The 19,598-nt window shown below is 40.2% G+C and overlaps 1 protein-coding gene across 1 annotated transcript in view; it reads left to right on the top strand.

Moving 5' to 3' along the window:
• Positions 1-19,598, top strand: part of col7a1l (collagen type VII alpha 1-like) — a gene marked incomplete at both ends in the record, with an annotated part of 75,507 nt that overhangs the window by 3,653 nt on the left and 52,256 nt on the right. Inside the window, 29 exons of the mRNA XM_079263121.1 lie at positions 1,541-1,721; positions 1,866-2,025; positions 3,684-3,777; positions 4,968-5,141; positions 5,237-5,400; positions 6,328-6,457; positions 6,567-6,683; positions 6,891-7,046; positions 7,428-7,544; positions 7,663-7,809; positions 8,242-8,361; positions 8,765-8,923; positions 10,402-10,515; positions 10,616-10,765; positions 11,246-11,383; positions 11,484-11,630; positions 13,898-14,017; positions 14,389-14,535; positions 16,102-16,374; positions 16,491-16,630; positions 17,050-17,173; positions 17,346-17,489; positions 17,800-17,987; positions 18,369-18,449; positions 18,552-18,569; positions 18,647-18,673; positions 18,769-18,834; positions 19,377-19,457; positions 19,539-19,565. Coding sequence (XP_079119247.1) covers positions 1,541-1,721; positions 1,866-2,025; positions 3,684-3,777; positions 4,968-5,141; positions 5,237-5,400; positions 6,328-6,457; positions 6,567-6,683; positions 6,891-7,046; positions 7,428-7,544; positions 7,663-7,809; positions 8,242-8,361; positions 8,765-8,923; positions 10,402-10,515; positions 10,616-10,765; positions 11,246-11,383; positions 11,484-11,630; positions 13,898-14,017; positions 14,389-14,535; positions 16,102-16,374; positions 16,491-16,630; positions 17,050-17,173; positions 17,346-17,489; positions 17,800-17,987; positions 18,369-18,449; positions 18,552-18,569; positions 18,647-18,673; positions 18,769-18,834; positions 19,377-19,457; positions 19,539-19,565 — 3,704 coding nt within the window. The remainder of the gene's footprint in view (positions 1-1,540; positions 1,722-1,865; positions 2,026-3,683; positions 3,778-4,967; positions 5,142-5,236; positions 5,401-6,327; positions 6,458-6,566; positions 6,684-6,890; positions 7,047-7,427; positions 7,545-7,662; positions 7,810-8,241; positions 8,362-8,764; positions 8,924-10,401; positions 10,516-10,615; positions 10,766-11,245; positions 11,384-11,483; positions 11,631-13,897; positions 14,018-14,388; positions 14,536-16,101; positions 16,375-16,490; positions 16,631-17,049; positions 17,174-17,345; positions 17,490-17,799; positions 17,988-18,368; positions 18,450-18,551; positions 18,570-18,646; positions 18,674-18,768; positions 18,835-19,376; positions 19,458-19,538; positions 19,566-19,598) is intronic.

Here is a 19,598-nt window from a genome sequence, read left to right as displayed (position 1 = left end):
CTAACCTCGTTGGCCTTTTGATTTTTTTCAAACACATGTGCACTGTGAAAGTTTAAATCTTTTGGCTTGATCTTGCTCATGCCGGTTGCAGTAGTGCATCATTAAAGGGTGTTTCTTTCTTGGCACAGTTTTTTGCAGCATATGCTGAAGCCACTGAGCTACATCTAATGCGTAAATCAATGGTGGTCCAACACAGTGGTGTTACAACCTTTGAGATATCAGCACAGATAACCTTCAAGAAAACCATTCCTAATCTCTCAGCATGTGTTGTGTCCTTATCCTTGGCATGTCGAACTTGCCTGGCAGCCCAGACAGACAAACTTCTTGATAATTGATCTTGTTTTGCACCCCCAGTCTGTGTCTGTCTGTCAGACACAAGCCTCCAGCTGCTCCCTCACTCAGGTTATTCTGTGTTTTTACAGAAATCTGAGGCGTTTAAAAGGAATTTCACAGAATAGAATATCTTCCTGTGCTTTTAGGAGACAGACTAGCTCTCAACTCATCAAGGTAAGGGCGAATACTGTGGCATATTTCAAAATTACAGTGATCGCTTGTAACTCATCACAAGCAGATGTACTATTTCTGAATAGAAAGAGGCGGAGCTGATACAGTAGCACAGCATGAGAAAGATCTCCAAAATGGGATTCCAAGTGGTGTTTTGCTCCCTTTCTAAGATGTATAGTTGTGTGAGGGAGAACATAATGTTAGGTCGCCACGGGCTGCAGACATATGTCAGCCTCAGTGGATCCTGGGATTGCAGCCAAAGCAAGAAGGCGAGATAATAGAGGAGAGCAAGCTCTGTAATGAAATAGAGGACAGCAGAGAATCACTTATCACTTACAGAACAATCAGCAGAGCCTATCTTTTATTCACCAGCCTAATCAATGCTGTCGTCACTTTGCTTTATTGCATATGTAATGCCAGAATATTGACTCGGAGGGTCTTTGCAGACGCAGCAGATCATGTGTGCGTGCGTGTGTGTGCGTGTACATGTCCATTGTGTTTAAGTGGGTGCGAACGTCTTGCTGTTTTGTTTCACGTTTTAAAAAAAAAAAAAGAAGAAAAAACATGTAAATATCTTTAAGCTCAGTATGTTAAAGGCATTTGTTTGCCTAGGCAATGCATCTGACCCTGATTTTGGGTATGTTTACCTTATTATTCTCTGCGTTTCTCTTCGCCGTGCGAAAGTTTTTTTATTGCTTTAGTGCTCAGAATATTGATAGTCTCTTTGGCTCAATTGTGTCTCATTAAAAATTCATGGGGATTTGTGTGGCGCTCTGGCTGCATGTCAGAAGCAAATGAAAAGATTTTCAATGTGGTGGAACAAGACTGTCATCTGGTGGCCAGTGTGGGAATACAGCATCTCCCAAGTTAAGGATTTTCCTCGTATTTCTGGCTCATCTATTGAACATTAAGTGTAAAAGAACAAGTTTAAATTTTATCTTGATTTGTTTCTGATGGAATAAGTTTCAGACTGACTGCTCTTCCCTCCTTGGTGCATTTTTACTCCCCCTATCAGGAATTCTTTACTTTTTCTCAGCTTGCAGGACGGTGGTGCAGGCAGACATCGTGTTTCTGGTGGATGAGTCATGGAGCGTGGGTCAGACCAGCTTTTCCAGAGTCAAGGACTTCATCTCAGCAATCATCTCCTCCTTTCAGGACAATGTGCTGGGAGCTGAAGGGGTTCGCTTTGGAGTCACTGTCTTTGCAGATGTTCCAAGGTAGTCAAGCATGAGCTTGGCACACCTTATCCGAGCTTATCCTCGACTTTTTCAGAGTCAATCTGAGCCATGTCAACAAGTTCTGCACACACATAACACATTTATATTTGCTATTTCATAATTTCTACAAACCTTTTTTTGTAGGATGCGTGTAGCTCTGACAGATTACAGTTCACTCGAAGAGATTCTCAGAGCCACCAGAGACCTCCCGTATGAGGGGGGATCCAGGAGGACGGGCCGTGCCCTCCAGTTCCTTGTTGATTCTGTGTTCAGCCCTGTCATCAGTCGGGATTTTGCCCCAAAGGTACGACACATCAACCAGAGATATATAACCGCATCCGCCAAAGCAGGACAAACCTGCCTCCGTCTGTGATTATGTTTCGTATTGTCTCAAACATTTGATGTACACACTGAAAACTCAAGAGCTTTCGTCTGATTAAATGTTTGACAATATGCTGAAACAGAAGCAGGCAAAAAATGATTGATTTGGGATTACAACCCTCTCCGCAAACACGCGCTTTCTATTCTGGCCCTGCGTAAAGAGAAATGACTAGTCAGGAGTGTGTATTTGTATTCACATGGCACTGTGGAATAAACAAACTAAACAAAGTGGTTTACCATTTCCACACAACTGTAAATCTGATTAAACTGTCTTGTTATGCGCTGGGAATAAAAGCTGATCATGTCAGCCATTGGCAACAGATTTATCTGTTTTCTTTAACTTCTACCCTGCATTTTTCTGTTTAACTTAAAGGTAGAGTATGTAAGATTTTCAATATTTTCAAAATAAATTAACTAAAAAAATAACTACAATCATAATTAGATAGTTTTTTTTTTTTAAACATGTAGGTTCCAGTCTGTCCATATTTGATGTGTTATTAACTTACAAGTTTAATTAATGACAAAGACCCTTCTTAAATGTTTGCCTACCAGTAAAAAAAGTGCTTTTTGTCATTTGTCATTAATCAAACTTGTAATTTAATAACATATCAAATATGGACAGACTGGAACCTACATGTTTAAAAAAAAACTATCTAATTATGATTGTAATTATTTTTTAGTTAATTTATTTTAAAAATATTGAAGATCCTACATACTCCACCTTTAAGGAAAAAAGACAAGTCATTTTCCAGCTCTGATCCTGCTCGGTTAGATGACAGTAGTTGCAAACATTAACCAATCTGTTAATCACCCACAGTGAACGGACATAAAAGCCCTGCTCTGTTTTTTCTGTGACCTAAATGTGATCCTGTTGTCAGCAACTGAACTAAACTTGTCACAGAAATGGATTATCTAATACGAAAACACACTTTCCTCGACAGAGTTTCACTTTTCCATCAGCACCTTTTCTATGACAGTCTGACGCTGCACTGTCATCTCAGTACAACGTACCTGGTTAGCATTCCGGTCATCTGACTGTGAGTGTGTGAATCATCTTGCAGCAGCACACTTGATGTGGAAAGGCAGAGAACAAAGGATTATACTGATATATTGAAGTGTACGGCCTGAGCACATGCAAATCAGCAGCAAAAATTCTCATGCTGATGCCAATTACTCCCCTTATCCATTGACTGAGGGCTGAACTTTGAATGAACTTAGTAAGTTTTCATTAAAGAATAAATGATTAATCTCTGCTTGAATTCTTATTTGTCTTTGAGTTTTATTTATTTAGTTTGATTAAAAGGTAAATCATTGTGCGGGTCAAAACCAAAACAAATGTTGGGAAGGTGAACAGAAGCTTAACTTCATGCACATTCAAGTCTGAGGCAGAAACAGAGCTACTATCACAAGAATGACTCCTTATTATGCATATTTTTATCCACATGAAGAGCCTCTTAATGCTACAGCAAACTGTTGTTATTGTCCAATGTAACACTGTCTTGACATGAAGTTAATCCATGAATAACACCTATATGTGTTGTTATTTCTACACATTAAATTCTCTGTGTTGTTGTTATGCAGATTGCAGTTTTGATCACAAATGGACGTTCAGACGATCCGGTTGATCTTGCAGCCACAACAGTTGCTGATAATGGAATTACACTCTTTGCAGTAGGTGAGTCTGGACGTTACAATTGTGAATTCCGTCAACATCCCCACTGCAGCAGCCTCTCAGATTTTTATCCGAGCTCTGCTGGCTTATCTGCAGTGTTTGTAGTCAGAAATTCATGTCCTGTAATTTTGGATTCATGGATTCAGTGTGGGTTTTTGTGTGCATGTGGAAAGTATAGGAATGCATTCAGGCAAAGCATGTATTTGCAAATATTTGTAAAAACAGATGATTAATGCAGCTCTTTTAGATGCCGTTACAAAACAGCTTCCTTCCTGCTACTGCTTACCCGCGAGTGTGCTTGCACATAACTTACCCTCTTTCTCCTAGAGACAATTAAAACCGCACAAGCCAACAACTTATTTCTCTCAGGCAGCGGTGGTGCAGTAATTACTGCTCATTAGACGATGGTGCGCTAATCGCAGCTATTTTTCATAAGGCGATTCAGTGTGCCCCATCTGCACCTCTGACACTGAGGCCCTCTCCACTCATTCATCACAACAGCAGAGAAGCTTCACCTGCTCCTTGTCCACGACTGTAAAACCAGTATGATGTGTAAATGCAAACATACATGTGTATTCCTGTATGCTCTGTAAAAGTAGTTAATAAACGCACACACACACATCTTACATCTTGTCCATCTGCAAAAACCAAACTGTTAACTATGAATGAACTCTTTTGCATCTCCTATATAAAACTTTAAGAAACAACAATGCTGGTCATAAATAGTTTTTTTCTGAAAAGCTTTTGCATGGGTTTATGCACATATTCCTGATCTCATACTGGATCACTTACAATGCAGCAGCTCCCCCTGGTGGTGCTCTCTATAATTTCACTGTAACTCTGGTCTTCGAGGGCCACCATCCTGCAGGTTTTAGTGTTTCCCCTCTGTAACACACCAGACCCAATAAATGGCTCATTACCAGGCAGGTGCAGAAGATGACAAGATGTTCTTAGAAAAACCTTTTCATTCGAATCAACCAAGGAAACACTAAAACCTGCAGGATAGTAGCCCTTGAGGACTGGAGTTGGTGACCCCTGATCTAAACAAAACCTGTTCACTTGTCCATAAGGGTCATAAATCAAGTGAAAACACAACTTTTGTATGCATCTGGTATGTATATCAATAGATGTAAAGAATACAGTTGCTTTGCTGTTTTCTCACATTTCTTTGTATTTTCTTCTTGTGTTTCCAGGTGTTAGGGGAGCTGATGAGTCGGAGCTGAGAGATATTGTCTCGGAGCCATCTGAGGAGCATCTGTTGTTATGCAATGACTTTTCTCTCCTGGAAACCGTCCTTCCTAAGCTGTCCCGCAGAGTGTGCTTCACTGCTTCTGAGCCACCCCGTCCTGTGAAAACCTCCCAGCCAAGTAAGTTATAATACCAGCTGGAATACTCTGTGCTCCCGATTTCTTCATCTGTGTTATCGCTCTCTCTCTTTGTGTGTATTTGCTCCCAATCACAGCTAAAGAGCTTGTAGTGGGTCCCAGAGACCTTCAAGTGAGTGAGTTAGCCCACAGCTCCCTCAGGCTTACATGGAGCCAGGCCACAGGGGATGTCACTGGGTACCGTCTCCTGGTCACCCCTCTCAACTCAAAGGGACACCTCCTTTCCTTGCAGCAGAGACAGGTAGGGGATTTTCAGCAAGGTGGTTGTTTCAGTGTGGAAGTTGGAGAGGTAAAACACATGGGTATCGCCACTGTTTTCTTGCTGGTTAATAATTTCATGGCTGAAATACTTTAATCCAGGTCCTGCAGGCTTTCCGAGTGTCCCTGCTGCAACACACCTGACTCAGACTCAGACAAGTGCTATACAAGTCTGCTAATTACATGTCGATTTGAATCAGGTGTGTTGCAGCAGGGACACTTGGAAAACCTGCAGGATGAAGACCAGGACTGAGGGTCCCTTATTTCATCTATTCTAATAACAACAAAAACACTTTTAAATAGACCAGCTATGGACTGAATATGAGTGCTGAGGAAATCAGCGGTCATCAATTGAATTTCTCCTCAAAACAAACCATATCTGTGCGCATTGACCGTATAAGTTATTATTACTGTCATCTCAGTGGAGCACCAACAACAGCAGGTCTCCAGAAATGTGCTGAAGTGAAATGCAGTGAGTCATTCACTCCAAACTCTGCTGCAACGTTGAACTGATGCTATCAACATGAGTCATGGATTGACAATATACATGCAGATCTATGTGTATCATTGCAGACATGTTTTCCAAAAGAGGGATATTTTAGTTTGTAGATACATTTTTAAATTACTGCATGTCACCAAAAGACATTTAAGTGTAAGGATAAGGAGAAGATGTATGGAAACTATAAAGAGACCTGCGGTTTACAGAGTTAGAATATGATCATTCATATTCATGCAGACTCTGCAGGTGTGTATCTCTGGTCATTGCACTGCCTCAGCCTATTTTTTCCCTTCTTCTCAGACTTTTTTCTCTTGATCTTACTCTGCCCATCCTTCTCTGTTGCTCAGTCTGTCTCACACAAACACATCCTAAGCTTTTTTTTCCCCCCCTGCTGGTTTCTGTGTGTAACAGATGGATCTGAAAGCAGATGTGAGCACAGTCATGGTGACACAACTGAGTCCTAAGACAGACTATTCCCTCACCCTCTATGCTATCTACCCAAGCCTCATAGGCGACTCTGCAACAGTCACAGTGAAGACAAGTGGGTGCCACACTTCAGTGCATGCTTACGCACCTATTTGAATATGCAGCTATAAAATATGCATGCATATCTGATTTTTGATGTCAATAAACAACTTTCTGTCTTTTAGCTCCTTTGCCCAAAGTGTCAAACTTCCGTGTCATTGAGGAAGGCCTGTTCTCTCTACGACTTGGCTGGACTCCTCCTCTGGGGAAGCTGAACGGATTCAAGATCTTCATCCCAAGATGTATGCTGACATTCATCACTAACCTTGTTTATCATATTGCACGCCTGCATGAAAACGACCTTGGTTCTGCAGGAAGCAGTGCCTCAATATAATAGACACAATGAGCTAATATTTTTTATATCTTTTGATGCAGATAATTTTGTAGTGCAGCAAAAAGTTTGGTCTTTTTGCAACACTGATGCATCTGGATTTATGACTGTTTTGCAGCTAGCAGACCAGGATTAATTTATGAGCAGCTGCTTCCTGGAGACACCTCATCCCATGTGATTGACAGCCTGGGGGAAGATAAGAAGTACACCATCAGTATCTATGCTGTTTATCCCCAAGGACCAAGTGAACCGGTTTCATTAGTGGGCAAGACATGTATGTTCATTATTTCAGTTCATATAAATGGTAAAGAAATAATTCAAGTATCATTTTATGTGTGGTATGTCACACTTTTGGTTAGAAAATGTCAATATGATTATGGCAAAAATACGTCACAAGAAAGTTGTGTAGTACCACAGTATTTCCACAGTAGGGAGGTATTGTTCCAAAATAAAATCACCCCACAAATATCAATCGAAACCTCTCTGAGTTTATTTAACTTAAATTAAATAGTTTCTTAAATTTTATGCATCATTTTTGCAAACCAAATTAAACCCATGTTCATTTTTGCACGTATTTTGTGTAAAAGTAATGAATTGAAAATTAAACATTGACATTATGTTTGTGGATTTGTTTGACATGTGATGTCTTTAATAGTAAAGTTAGTTCCAGTTCAGCAGTTCCTCGTTCAGAACGCCACGACAGACACTGTCCAAGCAAGGTGGGCGTCAGTCAGGGGTGCCACAGGATACCGTTTGACATGGGCGTCCCAAGGTACCGTGGTCAACTAATAATACTGATAACAGAGTTATAAAGTATCATGTTACCCCTGGAGTTTATCTGGAATAAAAAGAGACGATTTTCTGCTCATGTGCATCTCTATTTGCTGCAGATGGCCATATTGAAAACATAAACCTTGGAGACACATTTAATTTCTACATGATCCAGGGCCTCCACCCTGGCTCTGAGTACACTGTCACCATCAACCCCATCTTTGGAGACATCGAGGGGCCTGTCACCACTACCAAAATCAAGACATGTAAGTAACACACAGAAGAGCAATAATAAAGGCATCCGCAGCTGCAGCATTGAAGAATCAGGCCACCTAATTTGACTGTCACACCATTTAATATCTGTTATCTTCTGTTTTTACAAATGAGAATGTGATCAGGGACGCTTAAAAACCCCAAATGTTTGTTTGTTTATTTATTTATTGCATTTCAGATGTAGTTGTAGTTACAAGCTGTCACATTATTCTGCACCACAGCAGAAGAAGAACCGCATACCTGTGTTTTTTGTGACAGGAACATCAGGCTGAGACTCGCTGTAAATTGTTAATGTTACCAAACAACCATATCTATACAAGCAAAAATAAAAAAAAAAAAAAACAGAGATGATGTTCTTTTAATTAGGTGCTGACATCTAAAACAAAGTAAATGCATAACAACCCTTTGTGTTTATCTCTTGTCAGTGGAAAGTAGTGCTGTTCAAACGCTGAAGGTATCTGCTGTGAGCACCAGTACAGCCGTTGTTTCGTGGAACAGTGTCCCAGGGGCCACAGGATACAGGCTGGCATGGGGGCCAACCCCAGGTGGTTTACTTTTACATTTGCATGCCTTTAAGCTTTCCCAAATACTACATGATGTTGTCCCTACTGCATGGTGATAAGATTCAGTACTTCTACAATCATAAAATATTTATAACACATCCATAAGCTCCACCACATAGCTACATAATGTCATTGGTGTAGTGGGAATAGCATGAGGTGGATAATTCTAGTGCTTCCTGTGAGAGTCTGGTGAGATCTTTTGAAAAGGCAATGCTTCTAAAACATACGCTTCAAGCAAGGCAACCTGCCTGCAGCTGGTGGTGAAATACTAACATTTTTAAAAGCGGAGGAGGATGTTATTTGCTTAGGAGCAGCCTCTGATGCTAACTGAATGAGTAGAAAGTCTCAGGGGACAAAGCTGATTCAGATGATCTGATGCTTTCAGAGTTTGTTGGTCAGGATCGTCCGAGGCAGCTGGCTCTAAACAGCAGCACCACAGAGTACCAGCTGAAGAACGTAGTCCATGATACAGAGTATGTCCTGACTCTGTATGTGCTGTTTGGATCTGCTGTCGGGCCTGGTATCTCTGCCACCTTCAGGACTTGTGAGTACTGTGGTTTGACCTCTCTATTGCCCCATCTTTCCTTGTCAATTGTCACACTAAAATATAGGAGTGAATATATTAGATTTAAGATGGAATAATATGTGTTTTTCAATCCCACCAGTGTTTTTTGTTTTCATATGTGTACCAAAAGAGATCTGCAATGTCCACATCAAACACAGATTTTCTTTTCTCACAGTAGACGCTTACTGATCTGCCTTAAACTCCTCAGTTGCCGTCCAGACTTTGCCTCCTTTTCTTACCAGTATCATTCATTCATTCATTCATTTTCCAAACCGCTTAATCCAATTCAGGGTTGCGGGAAAGCTGGAGCCTATCCCAGCTGGCTTTTGGGCGAAGGCAGGGTACATCCTGGACAGCTCGCCAGTCCATCGCAGGGCCCTTATCAGTATCACTATGTGACATAGATGCATTATGCCTGTCATGTGATTCTTGCCTGCTATAAACTTCGTTCAGTAGTTTTTGTTTACTAAAAAACTTTCACCAACTGGGTTAAAATGCATCTAAGCCGCAACTTTGTTGATAGGTGGTCAATTTCTGTAAATACTAAGAGTTTCAGTTTGTTCCTTATCATCTCCTTCAGCATAGAAAACACTGAACTGTCATCATCATCCCATCAGCTGAGACATTTAAACTGATGCTCATTATTTTAATACAGTTGTACTTATTGAGATTCAAGTACATAAAATAGAGGACAGTGGGTATGAACTGAGTTTAACAATAATTAGTTTTTGTTTCAGTTCTTTTCTTTCCATCTTTTGAATCACCATCATTGATAAACACATGCTATTTTATTTCTTATCGTATTAAACCAATGTGATACATTTACTGTAGTTTTTGTGACACAACATGATATGAAAATATCTTACAGTGCTTTGTATGGAATATAGTTTGGAAAGCTGTAGATTAAGTCCTGCAGATACAAATCACCCTCACTCAAGTGAGACTGCACTAGCCAAAGAAAAAGCATGTCTTGGAAAAGAAGATAGGAGGTGATTTTCCTGATTTTTAACTGTTTAGTTCATTTAGCAGACATGCACATGACTGACACAATACACAGATTTGGCTTTATTACTATTACTGCACCATCAGTCTGCAGGTTGCACAAATGTCTTAAATTTAGAAGAAATGTTCCAACATACATGTTATAGAACAACAGCCAAACCTGCCAATTAATGAATTAAAACATACAAAACTAAACGTGCAATTAATGGGAATTTGTGCTTTATGCAGAGAAAGGTTTTTATGTTACATCAAGGCTTTATTTTGTTGACTGTTATGTTAGCACATTTTATTTGTCATCACATATTTTCACAATTATAAAGCAAACTGGTAATTAAAACCTTCTTAGTTGTTTTTTTAGAGCATTGTAGATTGTGTTTGTTCACATGAGCACTTCTAGCAGAAACAGTTTTAGCCTCTAAACCCTCACCCCCCTTTTGTTTTTCTATTTTTTTTAGCTCCTTTGGGTTATGTGTCCAACTTTAAAGTGACAGCATACACCAGTACTTCTATAGATGTGGAGTGGAGTCCCATCGTTGGAGCCACAGAGTACAAGCTATCCTGGATCACAGGTACTTTATTTATCTATAATCTTCTTTCCCACAGCCCTCACACCTCCTTATGACCAACCAGTGGAACATTTGTTACGTGTGTTTGTGTACATGCATACAGATGATAGCAGACCACAATCCCACTACTTGGACCGCATGGTTCTGTCCCACCGGATCAGTGACCTGAACCCACAGTCTCTTTACACAATCACCATCCGGGCAGTGTACGGCAACTCTGAAGGACCAGAAATCTCCTTGTCTCAGCTCACAGGTACAGAAGTGAAGTCTTAGCTGATGCTGAATCATCATGATTCATTGTTCATAAAAATAGCTCCGTGAAGTTGTGCACCCATGCAGAGAAGTTCTTCATGTTGTGCCTCGGCAACCTCACAACCGTTGCTTTTACTGACACATTGTGTATTTTAGCCTCCTTATTTTATCCACAGCTTCCATCACTGTCTCTTGTGGTGTATATCACTAAGTCCAAATCAGCGGGGTTCCTATCATTTTATCACTTTTACTTTCAAAGTGTGTGTGTGTGTGTGTGTGTGTGTACCTGTGTGGGTGTGTGTGTGTTACAGAGAACTGGAAGTGTAAAATAATAGGGTGTGTGAATAAAGGTGCAGTTTCTGATTCAGTTCAGAGGTTTTAATGAGATCTTCTTTAATAGACTATTTCTATGCCTAATGATGTAAAGTAGGACTGAGTTTCGATTTCGATGGGAACTACACCACGTGATGTTATTTCTCAGCTGCAGTCTCCGACTCGGAGCCAATCCAGGCTGTGAGGCAGGTGAAAGTTGTGGACATTGGAGTAAATTCCTTCACCTTGTCTTGGAAGAAAACATCAGGGGTTTCTGGGTACAAAATCGCCTGGATTCCCTTCCTTGGTAAGGGAATGTGTAAAGACTCAAACCATATCTGAGAACAACAGTATTGTTTAACCCGTACATAACCTCTGCGTGTGGGTTTGATTGTTTCCTGGTCTAGGGGGAAGTGAGAATTCCCGAGTGGTATCTGCTGCTTCCACTACTTTTACAATAAATGACCTGCGAGAGAGCTCGGCTTATAAGATCCAGGTGACCCCTGTAGTTGGAAAAAGGGAGGGAAGCCCAGTCCTGCTCACTGCACGCACTTGTAAGTACTGCCTGCTTATGACAGAATAAAATGAGACACATTCCCAATAAGACCTGTCCAGAATGTATCCTACCCAATGGGTGCTGGGTTAGTCTCCAGTTTCTGAAGTGTTATGGAAAATAAAAAAATGAATGAGTATTCTCAAGAAAAAATTTCAGGAGGATATTTAGCTAATTAATGTAAGCAAATTTTAATAAAACAACATAATATAGGAACAATAACATATATGAGAGACCACCACCAACAATCAACATTTAACAAAAGTTTATTAAAGAAACTATGGCAACCAAAGGAGGAGGGAGCCCCAGCCAAAATATGCAAAAGAATGGAGTAGTCACAAACCAGCCACGCAATGGGCCGTACCCTAAACAAAAGAGGACCAAACCAAAGACCAAAAACTGAAAACTGGACTACCTGAGACTCCCAACTAAAAACAACCAAAAGGAACTGGTGGAGAGGTTGGCAGTGACCTCTGACTGAGCACTGCGCACCTCCACTATATGTCCATCCCAGCACGCCACTCCAGCCAATCACTGTAGAGGAAATAAAAGACATAATGACACACAGCTGGGAACGGTAAGGTGAAACAGCTGACCATGCCACACTCAACAGTCTAACTGTGAATAGACATATAATTTTTCATCCATCAGCAAGGTTTGTGACTAACTAATGTATCAGTCAGATACTTATATACACTCGCCAGCCACTTTCATTAGATTCACCTTTCTGGTTCCAGATTGGACCCATTTTTCCTCAAAGCTGCCTTAGTTCTTTGTGACATCGATTCAACAAGGAGTTTGAAATATTCCTCTGAGATTTTGCTCCATATTTACATGAAGCATCACACAGTTGCTGCACATCCCAATGCTGCTCTGTTGGACTGAAATCTGGTGACTGGGGAGACTGGGGAGGCCGTTGGAGTACAGAGAATTTGTTGTCATGTTGAAGAAACCAGTTTGAGATGATCTATGATTAGATTTAAGCTTTGTGACTTGGTGTCTTGTCTTGCTGGAAGTAGCCATCAGAAGATGGTTCAATTCAATTCAACTTTATTTGTATAGCACCACTTTACAACAATGTTGTCACAGGGCACTTTACATACACGAATCAACATACACATCATTTCAAGCCAATTCATACATATCCAATAATAGAAACCAACTGATTGCATCGAGTCATGATTTGATCCAATCCCCCATCCTGAGCTGCACAAAGCGACAGTGGGAAGGAAAAAACTCCCCTTTAACAGGAAGAAAACCTCTGGCAGAACCCAGCTCAGGGAGGGCAGCCATCTGCCTCGACTGGTTGGGGTGGAGAGAACAGGAAAAACACTTAATCAGTGTGGTCATAAAGCAATGTACATGGTCAGCAACGAAACACAGGCAGGCCATTACACCACCAGTCTTCTAAACCATGACAGGATGGATCCTTGTTTCCATCTTGTTTTACCAAATTCTGACTGATGTGGAGCTTAAATGGAGACTCATCATACCAAGCAACTTTGTTTTTATCTTTTCTTGTCTGCTTTAGGTGATTTTGAGGGTGAATTGTTTCCTTTTCTCAGCTGACAGAAGTGGCACCTGCTGTGGTCTTCTGCTACTGTAGCCCTGAATAGAGCTCTATTCAGAGCTGACATTCAGACCTTCTGCATACTTTGGATATAACTAGTGGTTATTTGAGTTATTGTTACATTTCTATCATCTCCAACCAGTTTGATCATTGTCATATGATCGCTAACATCAGTAAAACATTTTGATCCAGACACCTGCTGCTCACTAGATTTTTACTCTCTCTGATATTCTCTGTAAAACTTAGAGATGTTTTCATTTGGCATGGTTTTCAGTACAAGGCTCTTAAATCCTCTATCCATGTCATTCTGATGCTCAGTTTAACTTCAGCAAGTTGTATTGACCATGTCAGAATGCCTAATTGCACTGAGCTGCTGCCATATGATTAGCTTGTTTGCTATTTTTGTCAACAGATGATTGAATTGGTGCACCTAATGAGCATCACATAACAGCATCTTCATCCATGCTGTTATGTGATGTTGGCAAGTCCCAGGCAAGCTGTAAGCTTCATAAGAGTCTGTTGTTACTCTTAGTTGGTATTAAGATGCACCAAGTTGGACCTCTGCATTCACAGTCTGTTTGCTGAAATAAGTAATTAAGCCTCATTTTGTTATATTGCTTATTTTCTTAAGGTTTAGTGCATCCATTAACATGGCCCATGGCCTGTTTTGTTGGTGTGTTTCCTCATGTGTTTTTCAGTGGATCTTCCAAAAGTGGAGGGATTTGCTGCTCTGAACACAACAGAGAGCAGCACTGTTCTGAACTGGACACGCGTGGCTGGTGTCTCTGGATATCGTCTCTCCTGGAGACACATCTCGGGTAGGTGGAGCACAGCAGGTCTTTAAATTAGCATCGTATTAGCATTCATGCAAATGTTGGTTAGTCCCACGAGTTAAATCACTATATGGAGTAAATGATATGACGAAACATAATAAGCTGTGCAATGTTCTGGTTTTACTGAAAGCAGTCATGGATGGGAAATTATATATTTATTTGAACTAATTAAATGTATTTCACATTCTACATAGTCAGCATAAGCAGGGCTGTATTGTTAAGGGAACCAGTTGTAGTATCCAGCATCTTTATTAATATAATCACTAAATGTCAGAAACTTTATCATTTCTACTTTTTATGAGATATGTATCTAAGATGTTGCTGCCTTTCTTTTCTTTTTTATATTTTGTTTTCAGTGTTGGAGACAAAAACAGAGACCCTGGGTCCTGGCTTCTCTTCTTTTAAGATTGGTGATCTCCTGTATGGCAGAACCTACATTTTCACCATCAGGCCTTTGTATGGAGAAGTAGAGGGGCCAATAAGCACCATATATCAGAGGATATGTAAGATTTGCTCATCTGTGATCTCTATCTGGAGTTCCACAATGCACTGAATAATCACACACAGTATATTTACACCTGAGCTCATCCGTTCTACTTCATGTTTATATAAATCATTAATCTGTGTGACATTATTGTTTTGTTGTACTCTTGTTTTTACAAAATGTAGCTTATCTGCCACCTAAAAGAATCTGACACTTAGTCGCTCATATCTAAATTAACACATAAGAATATGTCGACATATTCAACTAGAGTTGAAAATGAGAACACACTAATATTTGTATACATTTTATATATATATATGTATATATATATATATATATATATATATATATATATATATATATATATACATACATATATATATATACATATATATATATATATATATATATATATATATATATATATATATATATATACATATATATATATATATATATATATATATATATATATATGTATACATATATATATATATATATATATATATATATATATATATATATATATATATATATATATATATATATATATATATATATATATATATATATATATATCCATCCATCCATCTTCTGCCGCTTATCCGGGGTCGGGTTGCGGGAGCAGCAGCCTAAGCAGGGAAGCCCAGACTTCCCTCTCCCCAGCCACATTTGCCAACTCTGCGGGGGGGATCCCGAGGCGTTCCCAGGCCAGCCGAGAGATGTAATCCCTCCAGCATGTCCTGGGTCTTCCCCGGGGTCTCCTCCCCGAGGGACGTGCCTGGAACACCTCACCAGGGAGGCGTCCAGGAGGCATCCTGACCAGATGCCCGAGCCACCTCAACTGGTTCCTCTCGATGCGAAGGAGCAGCGGCTCTACTCTGAGCCCCTCCCGGATGACTGAGCTCCTCACCCTATCTCTAAGGGAGAGCCCGGCCACCCTGCGGAGGAAACTCATTTCAGCCGCCTGTATACGAGATCTCGTTCTTTCGGTCACGACCCACAGCTCATGACCATATATATATATATATATATATATATATATATATATATATATATATATATATATATATATATATATATACCACACACTGGCAAAACAGTGTGATGTGCATCTCTACTGTATAATCCTTTTCTCAATTTTTCTATATTATATTAGTCATGACATTGCCAGAGTACCAATTACTTATTATTTTTCTCTGTTATAAAAAAAGTTGTATGGTGCGGATGTTTCATGTTTTATGTGACTGATAACCTTTCAGAACATTATATTTATTTATTGGAATAAACACTGAATTGGAATAAGTTTTGATAGAACCATTTGGAAAGGCTTCACACACAAGCTAAATTATTTAAATATGAAAAACTGGTGCAACCTATAAAAGCGCAATGCAACCCAAAAAGTCAGAGAAACAAAGTATTTTTGGTTTCATGTGTCATTTGGTGGGGATTTAGTACTCTCATTTGTAGATGCTTTAGTGAGTCTGCTTTTCTCCAGAAATATTTTATTTATTGGTTTGCTTTTTTATTTATTTAATTGTTTATTTATTTGTCATCATTTATGTTATGGCTCTGTGCATCACAGTGGGACAGGATGACCCGAAAAAAGCAAGTGAACTTGCGCCAACCACAGGAGCTCCAACCCCCCTTCCTGTAACAACAGCATCCATTGTAAATACTGTCGTCACTCAAGCGGCCACCCGGGCTGCTGGACGCCCGACTGCTGCACCAACAGCTAAAGTTTTAACAACCAAAAAGCCTCCAGTTCAGCCAAGAGTTACTGCAGCCAGAGCAGCTGCAGTCACCTCCCTGCAGCAAACTACAGCAACCACAAAGGCAACTCCCTCATCACATCCAGGTATTTTACACATGCTGGCCACTGAGTTATGCATGTCTTTATGTTGCCTTGGTCATAAAATGATTTATAGAATATCTATAGTCTGTGTTTCATGTCGTTCTTTTTTGTTTTGTCAGTGTGTGGGAGGACTAAAGCTGATATAGTATTCTTAGTGGATGAGTCCTCAAGCATTGGCGTCAACAACTTCATGAAGATGAAAGACTTCATTTTCAGAATGGTCACTTACTTCCCTGTGATTGGTACAAAAGGCACACAGGTAAGTTGCTCAGTGAAAAATTTCTGGGGTTTTTTCTTGGTTTGATGTTTCCCTAAAATGTTCTCTTGTAGGTGCTGCAGGTCAGCTGAGCTGCAAGTTTGTTTGCACAGTTTGATGCCGGTCTCAGTTGTAATATTATTATAAATCACCATGTCTGCATGCAGAGAGTCTCCTGCCCAAGCTGGGATCATTAGCTGTGACACAATGTGGTCTTGTCTACCAAATGGTTAGAATCATAGTTAATCACTGGCAGGAAGTAATTAACAAGGCAAAGCACCATTTGGCTTGTGGTTAACGAGAGATGGCAGCAGTAGAGGTGGACAACACAATTGAAAAGAAAGCTGAAGTAAACTTCTGTTCATCCCATTTAAACTAGACGAGAAAGTAAAGGTGTTAATGCCTTGATGCTTTGTCCTCAGATCGCCGTGGTTCATTACAGCGATGAGCCTCGTGTCGAGATCCGTCTAAGTGACTATAAAGACAGGAACTCTTTGCTCAGGGCGATCAGAGGGCTACGTTATGGAGGAGGCAACACCAAAACAGGTGAGTTTCTGTTTGTCAGATGGCAGGTAATTCCTATAAAACCGCGTAGATCTTGCTGATGACGTCACAGCCTTTAACAGCTGTCTTCCAGACACAAAGAAAACACAATATATCCTGTTTTTCAGCTGTGTAGAGCCATCATCTTTGTGTGTGTGTGTGTGTGTGTGTCCAGGCAAAGGCATCAGCTACGTTCTGCAGGAACTGTTTCAGGAGTCTCTGGGGATGAGGCAGGATGTGGCCCATGTTCTGGTTCTGATTACAGATGGTAGGGCCCAGGATGACGTGATTCCACCCTCCAGAATTGCGCGTGCTTTGGGTCAGTACAAATGTGAATCATTCATGCAGAAGCCTGTAAATTGTTCGTAAGAGTAAAAGTTTTAAACCAGACCAAGTCGTATTCTGTTTCAGTATTATGTCCTGAGCAGGATGAGCACGTTTATCGCTTTCCTTTTCTTTTCTGATCATTGTTCTACCTCCATCTGTTTAAAATGGAGGTGAAATGATATTGTGTGACATATTAAAATCATCATTAAATTGCCGCCCTTTTGAAATGAGGCCAGATTTTACTTGCTAAGCTAGAAACTCACAGTACATTTTGTTTCCATTTCCAACCCGGTGCACTGCAGGGGTCAGCGTCCTGGTAGTCGGAGTTTCCAATGCAGACATTGAGGAGCTGAATAAAATTGTAGCTCCCACAAGCTACAAAAATATCTTCTACTCTCCGACCTTTGACGACTTCCCATCCATCGAGAGAGAATTTATCAAGAGCATCTGCGGTGAGGAACTTCTGTCCGAGTTTAAACTACATGATGAGGTGAGGAAAAATCAAAGCAGAAGTGTCTCATTGTAGAGAAATCTTTGCAGTTCTTTCACATTCATGAAGAAGTCAGCGAATGCTTTCACTGGTAGGGTCATTCCTCTGCACAGAAGTATCATTTGAACAGAAATTGTCCCTGTACAATGAACTTCTAAAAAGATGCATGCAGCCACTTTTCAAATCCACACACAATAGCCTTGCAGGAAAGCACACGTCATTGTTCTTGACTTCATTTTGACGTCAGAGCAGCGGTTAGAGGATGTGCCTGCACAATGAAATCTCCATAACTTCAATTGAAGAGAGCCTTCTCAGCCGATTCGGTCTGCATGAAGACAGTTTGCCAACTTAATGTGTTTTTTTTACCTTTTTCACGTGCAGTCTGCTCAGTTAGACACTCCAACCGAAGACCCAGAGGAGTTGCTTAAGCCTCAGGGTCCGTGTCCCTCCCAATGTGGAAAGGTTTGTACTGAATCACAGCCTCCCACCACTAAAGGGCAGGTCATCAATTGTTTGATAGTCTATATATCATCAGGTTTAATCATATAAACTATGTTTTCACAGGGCCAGAAAGGAGAAAAAGTGAGTTCACTGACAAACACTAACTGATTCTCTTATTATTGTAAAGTATTATTTATTTTCAATAATCTGTCTTTCAGGGAGATGCTTTTGGTCTTGGAGGTCTGGTATGTGTGTCTCTTCACTTTTCTTTCTGCTCTGCCTTTAATTTATTTTATTCCCAACTGTTTTTAAGAAGCCACATCGTTGCTTATTATTGTAGAGATTCAGGCAAAGCCCTGGACAGTACGATCCTTTCACATCTTCCAAAGGGGAGAAAGGAGACAGGGTAAGAATCAGCACACACACACATGTATATACACACATAAATACTCTTCATCATTAATAATAACTATGATATCTGCTCATCATAAACAGTTTGTCCATCTGCTGTCATTTTGGTTGCATTTCATACGTCTCACTCTGCCCTGACACTGAACTGAATATGCAACATGCATGAAATACACTGAGGTACAGTTGTCATAGTAACAAGGGTGCATGAAAAAAGGAAAACATGCATATAAATGTTTGGGAATCTTAATTCTCATACAGATACAAACATGGTGTAAAAATGAGAAATCTTCATGATGCAGCTGCAATGTAAATATAACAAACTGCTTTCATTATAAAAAAAAAAAAGAGTATTACTAAATATGTGACAAAGTGTTTGACTCAGGTAAGTAAGATGAATAAGTTACGTAAAACTTATTAAAAATTATAGATGAATCGTAGTTTGATGTCAGAGTTTGACAGATAACTGAATGTGAATTTCCTGCGTGAGTGTGTTTTTAGATTTCATTTTTGGACAGATGTAATGTGATTACTTGACAGGGACCTTCTGGAACAGATGGTGTCCCTGGGTTGCCAGGACGACCAGGAAGAACGGGACCCCCAGGTTCTCCTGGCCAGCGGGTAACTAAATTTAGAAAGAGCGAAACCTCTCAGTGACTGTAACTGATTTGTAAAATAATATTCCATGTTTGTTTTTCTCAGGGACCTGCAGGCGTCCCAGGAGACACGGTGAGATCAAATACCAGGCGGATGATAGAAAAG

Source organism: Telmatherina bonti, assembly GCF_933228915.1.
Source record: "Telmatherina bonti genome assembly, chromosome: 23".
NCBI lineage: Eukaryota > Metazoa > Chordata > Actinopteri > Atheriniformes > Telmatherinidae > Telmatherina > Telmatherina bonti.
The sequence above is the reverse complement of the archived record's forward strand: the minus strand, read 5'-3'. Positions and strand labels throughout refer to the sequence as shown.